General features: G+C 59.8%; 1 protein-coding gene across 1 annotated transcript in view; it reads left to right on the top strand.

The window, feature by feature from the left end:
- RIMBP2 (RIMS binding protein 2) overlaps positions 1 to 8467 on the top strand; it is a 112326-nt gene that overhangs the window by 77098 nt on the left and 26761 nt on the right. The window contains exons 9-12 of the mRNA XM_007455449.1: positions 1518 to 1669; positions 2629 to 3090; positions 4955 to 5098; positions 7695 to 7853. Coding sequence (XP_007455511.1) covers positions 1518 to 1669; positions 2629 to 3090; positions 4955 to 5098; positions 7695 to 7853 — 917 coding nt within the window. The remainder of the gene's footprint in view (positions 1 to 1517; positions 1670 to 2628; positions 3091 to 4954; positions 5099 to 7694; positions 7854 to 8467) is intronic.

The raw sequence follows: 8467 nt of genomic DNA, 5'->3' as shown, positions 1-8467 counted from the left end.
CGGATTTGGGGGGGGGGGGACGCAAACATGCAGTCCATAGCAGACTAGTGCCTTTGCCTGTCCAGGCAGAGGAGGATTTGGACTGTGGAAATGTCACGAGTGAGAGGCATGGGGAGGGCAGCCCCTGAACCTCGTTCAGTGTGAGCTCGATGTCGGGCACGTGGCTGGACCAGATGTCCCTACATGATGGACGTCAGTGCGACCCCCTCACCTCTCGGCCACTGGAGGGATGAGCTGGAGCTGGCAGATCACAGCTACACAAGTCTTCCGCACCCACAAAACCCCGGCCCTCTGCTGTCATTGCTCTTGTGGTAGAAATGGGCACCCAGCAAACGCCCAATAAGCCAGTTTCAGTTCTTCACCTTCGCCCTTAAGAATAATGACCCATCTGTCACGTTTGAATGGAACGTCCAGGTAGAATTTAACTTCTGAAGCCAGTCGTAGGGAAGTTCAGAAGCCCCATATTGCAGTGTGTCGAGGGTGGCTTGCATCAGCCCTACTCATGAGCTGCACTGAGCTGCAGGCCGGCGCTTCCAACACACAACAGCCGAGCAGCATCCCTCGAACCTTACCTTCCTCGTTTGCAAAGCAAGGATGCGCTGAATTCACAGGACTGTTGTGCGGATCAGGCGATGTAAAGAGTCCAAAGTGAGTAGCAGAATGAGCTGCACATAGAGAATCCTCAGCAAACAGCCACTGCCCCCCACACAGAAATCCACGGGCCGGAGCAGCGTCTTGGAGGATGAAGCTCATACCTTCCTCCGGAAAGTTACACGTTCCTTTCCAGATAGAGCGTTAGCTATGGGGGTTTTGCACCAGGCAGACCCCGGGGGAAAAGGAGCTGCCTGTGGGTTACAAGGCAGACAGGTGGTCCTGCTGGCCCCAAGAGCCACCTGGAAGGCCCAGCGACATGACCCTGGCCTCCTTGTTGGTTCAAGTAGCTGCTCAAGACTTCCATGGTGAGCGCGATTCAAACTGGTTCGGGGAGCAAAGGAAGCGGCCCAGCCGGTCAGCCGGGCGGTGTGTGTGCAGAGCCGGTGTCCAGGGCCGGGTGGCTTCATCAGAACCGTCTCTCTCCAGCTTCCGGTTCTGTCCTGTCCCGCAAGGCGGTGAGATGGGGGATGTGCGGTCCAGCTCACTGCCCCCAAGTCTGATGAAGAGAGAGACAGAGGGACAGAGGGAAGGCGGAGGGAGGAGGGGCGCAGAAGAGGAAGGAGAGGCGGCAGGGATTTCTTCCCTCTGCCAAACGCTGGGTCCTCGTGGCCGGCTGGCCTGGCCCGGGTCCCGGGCTCCCCTGGGGACGGAGCACCCGTGAGCGGGGTTCCAGGAGGGCACCGCGTGTGTCCGGTAGCTGCCACTTCCTCACCCTCCTGCCCTGCTTTCACACTTCATATTCTGCCCGTGACCCCTGGAGGCTTTGACAGAAGATCTCGTTTCCGGGCGCCCCCAGCCGGGCGCGGTAGCATCTCTTCTGCCAGAGGGCCGCGTCCTGAAAGCTCCTCTGCTCTGTCCCCCAGGTCCTCCCGCCCCACCCCAGGACATTGCCGTCCACGCCACGGCCACCCCAGCCACTGTCCAGGTCTCCTGGAAGCCGCCCGCGCTGACGGCCACGGGGCTGTCCAATGGAGCCAACGTCACCGGCTACGGCGTGTATGCCAAAGGGCAGAGGGTGAGTCCTTGCGGGGGCAGTGCTCGCCCCAGAGGCCCCAGCACTCTCCGCTCAGTGACGGGCGACTCTCCCTCTCTCCTCAGCCCCCAAGACCCACCAGCAGCTACTTAAGCACCCCCTGCGCCGCCATCCCGGGCTCAGCTGCAGGACACGGAGAATTCCATCCTTTTTGCGCTGTCCTCCTTCCCAGAGTGCTCTCTGCCCTCCTCCCGCAGTGACTGCCTGTCCTGCCCCGGACCTGTCTTGTTCTCCCCTGGGTACCAAAAATTCACATCTTTCGAGGCCCCCCCCGCCCCCCCGATATCAGGGCCCACTCAGTAGATTCCACCAAACCGGTTCCTGGCGAGACGGCAGTCCAAATGCCCCGGAAACGCTGCAGGGAAGTGTTAATGCCCGCTGTAGGGGAGCCCGTAATCTCAAGCCCCAGCTGGTCCGGGCACAGGAAACAGACAGGGCTGCCCTTGGGGGGCGGGGCTGGAGCAAAAGCTTCTCTCCACTCCCCACCGTGTCCCCCGCAGCCCCAGGGCCAGGGCTGCTGCATCAGACGCGGGGCGGTGTCCCAGCTCGCCCCGTGAGAGCGGCCGCTGCACGGGCCTCTCTCCAACCAGCTCCCCGCAGCAGCCCAGCAGGCAGGGCCCGGCGGGGCCGCAGTCACGTGTCCGCCACGGCCGGAAGCCCGTTTTGGCCTCCGCCGGGCACCTCCCTGGGGCCACGCTTTGGCGGTAACACGCGCGGCATTCTGATTGCTCTGCGGCCCCCGCGTCTGCCCCTGGATTGGCTGTGGACGCGGAAGAGGAGGGTGCGTGCTCAGCGGTGCCCGCAGGCCTCCGCTGGCGGGCGGGAGGCGGGGCTGCAGCCTAGGCAGGTTTCCGGGCCGAGCTGGATGTAGGCGGGGCCCAGAGCCCTGGCTGCTGGAGAGGCGCCCGGGCGACCCCTGACCCCGCTCTCTCTGCGCGCAGGTAGCTGAGATCATCTCCCCCACGGCGGACAGCACGGCCGTGGAGCTGGTGCGGCTGCGGAGCCTCGAAGCCAAGGGTGTGACCGTGCGGACCCTCTCCGCCCAGGGCGAGTCCGTAGACTCTGCCGCCGCTGCCATCCCCCCCGACCTCCTGGTGCCTCCTGCCCCCCACCAGAGAACTGCTCCCACACCGAAGCCATTAGCAAGTGCCGGAGCCCCCGATACCAAAGATGAACACCTGGGTCCGCACGCCGCGGCGCACGAGGCCTGGGAGCTCGGCCGGGCGCCTGCTCCGGCCCACGGGCACCTGCTGGAGCCGCCCGGCCTGCAGGGCTCGGGCCCGGGGCGGCGGTCGCCCTCGCCGAGCCGCATCCTTCCGCAGCCGCAGGGCACCCCGGTCTCCACCTCCGTCGCCAAGGCCATGGCCCGGGAAGCCGCGCAGAGGGTGGCCGAGAGCAGCAGGGTAAGGCTGGGCGTTTCCTCGCCGGTACCGGTGCCCGTGCCGTGCGGTCCGTCCCGGCAGCCCAGCGGGGATGGGACCTTCCTTCGGCACCCCGAGTCTACGGGGAGACGCGCCCCGAACACTCAGCTCCCAGAGTGGCGGCCTTGACTTGGGGAGGAGGATGCCGTGTTCATCCTCCAGTTTTCCCCTAGGGCTGCATTCCAGGCCCGAGCCTGTCGGAATCAACGTGTGTTTCCATCGCGTAGATACGGACCCAGATAGAACCACAGGAAAGGGTTATCCACCAGCCTGGCTTAGCAGACGAGCTAACAACCCGCTAACCAGGCACTGGTCTGTGTCCAGGGATCTGAGAGGTGCCTCCTGGGAGTGGGCTTGGGGCACATCTTCCCAAACGAGGGTCACCTCCTGGCTGGCTCACTTCAGACTTCTAGCTGTGTGTGTGTGTTTGCGCGTGTGGGTATGTGACTGTGTGTGTGTGTATACACACGGATAGACATACGTACGTACGTGTGTGCACATACATACACGCACACACACATTTATATACACGTATGTATACATAGATACCTACACATAGAAATGCATGCACGTAAATATATTTGCATGCCTATCGCTAGAAATTGCCTGGACCGTGGGGATGAGTACTCGCATGACAGTGTGGCCACGTCCCAGAGGAAATGTGCAATGAGCCGAGAAATTGTAAGAAGCACCAGTGAAGTGATGCCAGAGAGGAGGGTGTGGACCTGAGCTAGGCCGCAGGCCCCTCCCTGCCTGGGTCAAACCCCCATCTCTCTCCCTTGGGCACGTTTGTCTACCAGGGCGCCCAGCTTGTCTGCTGCAAGCCCGAGGTTAGGGCCCTGGCAGAGGTGACAGTGGTGGTCAGTGGTCTTCTCAGCTCTGCCCGGCCAGCCCACGGGGGTCTCTCCAGGACGGCAACCCCTGGCAGTGCTTTCTCTGAGATGCAGGTGGAGACGTCCATGCCGGTGCCGGGAGACCCTCACTTCCTGGGCATCCCAGGGCCCGGGCCAGGCCCCCTCCGGGCTGGAGGCTGGGTCAGGAACTTGAGGAGAGGCCAGATCCCTAGAGGTCAGAGCTGAGGTAGGCGGGCCACGGCCAGGCAACCGGGAGGGCTAAGAGGTACCGTGACAGCACTTCAATGCCTGTTGAAAAACTGGAAATCCAGACTTTTTGTGGAATCTCCCGATTTGTTAATAGTTACACAGCAGTTTGTACCCTTGGAAATGCCTAAAGGAAATGCCTCAGAATGTGCACATTTATTACGGGCACCCTGGCAGAAGCCCAGGTGCTTTGGTGTAGGAAGGGGCTGGTGGGAGAGCTCTGCCCCCCGCCCCGCCCTCTCGGGTAGCAGCCACGCATCCCACCACTCTGAGCTCCCAGACAGGACCCCCGAGAGTGGGCTGGAGCCAGAGGCTGGGCCCAGGAACGCCTGGGACAGCCGCCACCTCCCCACCTCCCCCCGGCCTGCCTTCCCCTTTGAGAAGGTGTGGAGAGAAAGCAAACCTCTGAGCTTCCATATTCAAAAAAAGGTTAATTGATCACAGTAACAGCCGGGCCAGGGTGGCAAACCGAGGGAGAGGAGCCTTTCTTCAGCACCCACGCGTTACCTCCTGCAAAGGCAGGAGCTAGTTCTGGTGGGCATGGGAGGGGCGGCGGGCACCCAGGGCAGCATCAGAAAACGCCCGCCAGCCTGTGCGGGTCACTCACCCCAAGTCCCTTCACACAGTGGCTCCGAGGAGGCAGAGGAATGGATGGAGCCCTGTCGGGCCTGGAAGCCGCCTGCCCCTGCACCCACCCCCAGGGCCAGGCAGCCTCTGCCCTGACACCTCCCGTCTTCTCTTCCAAGCTAGAGAAAAGGAGCATCTTCCTGGACAGGAGCAGTGGGCAGTACGCAAACTCGGACGAGGAAGATAGCTACGAGTCCCCCGACGTCAAGAGGAGGGGCGCGTCGGTGGACGAGTTTCTGAAAGGCTCGGAGCTGGGCAAGCCGGTGAGTGCAGCTCCTGGGTGCACGGCCCCAAGTCCCGGGTGACAACAATCACAGTCCATTGTAAAGTTTAGATTGCACAGAGCCTGCGCATTTGTGACCTCACTGGGGGACAATTTCAAAAGTCGGAATGTGAGGTTTTTGCCCTCCCTGACTGCCCTGTGTGAGTATCCATTCGTGGGCTGATTTTGTGTTTCAGGTGAGTCTCCAGGTAACCGCCTGGTCTCAGTTTAGGCAAAACCTACCGTTTGTTTCTTTACTTTCGTTCATCAGGCAGATGTATGATGAGCATCTGCTAAGTGCTAAGCATCATGGGAGATTCAGAAATTAAACGGTCAGCATCCCATCCTTGGGGGGACAAAAATGTCAGGGCTTCTTATCCCAGACCAGGCTCACAAGTGACAAATCCATCCAGTGTGGGTTTGGTCTCCGATTTCTGATCATGCATATTCTAATGGGAATGTCCTTTAATGGTGTCAAGACCTAAGTCTGGACAACAGGAAGAGGGCCTGGAGATTCCCGAGGTCTTGAGATGTCAGAGCCTGAAGACCCCTCAGATGTCATATCCTCCAGCCCCCTCAACACACAGCTCTGCAGCAAGGCAGTGTCACAACCTAGCCAAGAAGAGGACCTTGGAATCTCACAGACTTGGACTCATTTCCTGGCTCTGTCATTGCTAGTAGTAGGCAAGTTACTCAGCTTCTCCAACCATCTGAGTTCTTTATCTAAAAGATTAAAATAATTCTATTTGCATTCATTTAAACACAAGAAATGGAATGCCCAACTAATAACGACTAAGATAACAAAGACATTTCATTCTCCCACATCGCAGGAAGTCTCAGGTAGGAGGTTGCAAGGTTGATTCAGCTGCTCAGTTGTGTCCTGGCTCTAGGTTCTGAATCTTCCATTCTTTTGGCCTTTCTCTCATGGTTACAAAGTGGCTGCCGTTGCTCCAATCGTCACACTTTCATATGACAGCACCCCAAGAAGGAAGGAAGGAAGGAAGGGAGGAAGGAAGGGAGGGAGGGAGGGAGGGAAGGGAAAAAGGAGGGGGGCTTTCTTCTCAGGCACATCTCTTTTAACTGGTAGAAAAATCTTTTCCAGAAGCTCCATCAAGACTTCCCACGACATCTCACTGGGCAGAAGAGAGGAATAGGAGTCCTATGAGTGGCTTATCCATGATGTATTTGGCAAACGGCAGACACCTCCTTCCATCCCATGGGTTTATTACTAACTCATCACTGGTTTGAATGCAGTGAGATTGTCTTCTCGAGGAGAGTTCCTTCCCATTTGCTTTGGGGAGACCTCTTTCAAACCAACCTGATCTTCGTTTATTCATTTAAAATCAGTTCACTTTTACGTCTCCTCTGCAGTGCCTGATTGAAAGAATTAGGGCTGGAGCAGCTCAAACGCTGACACACAGACTTCTCAGGCTGAGAGCATCTGGGCCACTTCTCTGAGGGCTCGGCTGGGTCGGGACCCCCAGCCTGGGCACTCACGCTGCCTTCCCATCAGCGGGCCGGGAACTTAGTGCCACTCAGGTGCTGACACGTCTTTATCTAGAGGAGCGATTGAAACTGGGGTATTTTTAATAAACGTGTCTCGAGATGCTATTAAAGGCACTTGTCTGGTCGCCCACCAGGAGAATAAAGAAATTGCTCTTAATGGACGCCATCCAGCAGAAACAAAATAGCTTTATGCATGTTTGGGGCTCAGAAATCTGAGCTCGTAGGGTGTGCGGTTTGAGTTGCTGCAAATACTCGAGATGCTGAATAATGGGCGCTTGCTTTGAGGGTGGGAACGGGACCGCTGAATTGGACCAGCCCCCAAATCCCCAGACCCCATCAGGGCTGCTGGTGGTTCAGTTTACACGTTAGCAAGTTACTTTTCCTTGCTTTTCTGTTGACCCTGTCCCGCCGTCCCCAGACTCCTCCCCAAGCACCCCCAGCAGCGGGCCTTCCCCGGTGTCAGTGACCAAACTGGGCACAGAGTGGGCACACCACACAGGGGGGGTCCCACCCTGCCCGGACCGGGCTGTTCTTTGACAACCCAGTGTGTGCACGTGTGTGAATTTCAGACTGCACGGTTTTCTTAAAACTCTTAGGCGCCCTTAATGGTGCATTTGCACCCACTTGCCTGCCACCCAGCACTCTCTGCTCCCTGACCCTAGATGCAACGTACACGCTCATGGGGGGGCCTCGAGTCCTGTTGCCACCTGAGTTTACGACCTGTCGCTTGAGGCTTTGTCCAGCCACTAAGTTGGAGAGGCTGACGGTACCCAGAAAAGCGATGTTTTCCTGTGTGTCTTGTGAGCCCCCTGGCATTCTGTCCTGCCAAGAGCCCAAGGGGGTCTCTGCCTGCCCCCGTCCGGATTTAGAGTTGGAGGGCCTGGGCTGGTCCTCTGTCTGCCATCTCAGCTCGCCGCGGGCTTGGGGACTGTGGTTCCCTCACCTCTGGGGTGAGCGCCTCTCATCCAGACACCCAGACACGACTCTGAGCTCAGAAGTGGGCAGAGCAGAGGAGGGCCAGCCAGGAGGGGACCCGGGTACTCCCGTGTGCTGGAGCTGCCCCTCCATCTGCATCCCCTTCTCCTGCCCAGCTGCACTGTTGCCATGGAGACGAGTACCACACGGAGAGCAGCCGGGGGTCCGACCTCTCGGACATCATGGAGGAAGACGAGGAAGAACTCTGCTCGGAGATGCAGCTGGAGGACGCGGCCCGGAGGCGGCCCGGCGGCGTGGCCCGCAGTGCCCTCAAGGTCAGTGCCGGGGCGCCGGATCCCTCCCCGCCGTCCCCACAGCCGCCCCATCCCTGTCCCTTTGCCGGGCCACGAGGCCGGCTCCAGAGGCAGCACCTGGCCCTGCAAGCAGAGTCCACAGGTTCGCACGGGCTTCGCTCACTGTTGAGTCTGCGCTCGGGGTCTCCCGTCTCTCCTCTTTCCCCAAATTCTGGGTGAAGGAGTCTGGGAGAATCCACTGGGCACCCCCAGGGGCACCCAGCTCTGTACCAAGAACTGAATCGGAAAGAACAGAACAAAGATTCCTGCCCTGCCAAAGCCCTGGCTTCCGTGGCCATCCGCAGAGGAGCAGGGCCTGGGAGGGCGCGAGTCCACCTCCGAGGCAGACTGGAGACTGGGAGCGAGTCGCGCAAGGATTCTCAACCGAGGTGGACGCTGCTGGACCGCGGGAGGGCCAGGGAGAGGGGCTGTCAGAGGAGGGTCCTCCCTCCTGGAGGACAGCGGGGTCCACACACCAGCCCCTTCTCAGACACCTCCCACCAGGGGCCCCGGCATCCTCTGCTTCCGCCTCTGGCGCAGCCGTCAGCCAGGGGTTTGACGGGGGGGGGGGGGACCCTGGGGCCGGAGCCCGCCCA

Source organism: Lipotes vexillifer, unplaced genomic scaffold, assembly GCF_000442215.2.
Source record: "Lipotes vexillifer unplaced genomic scaffold, Lipotes_vexillifer_v1.1 scaffold671, whole genome shotgun sequence".
NCBI classification, from domain to species: domain Eukaryota; kingdom Metazoa; phylum Chordata; class Mammalia; order Artiodactyla; family Lipotidae; genus Lipotes; species Lipotes vexillifer.
Note: the sequence above shows the minus strand (reverse complement) of the source record. Positions and strands in the feature narration are given on the sequence as shown.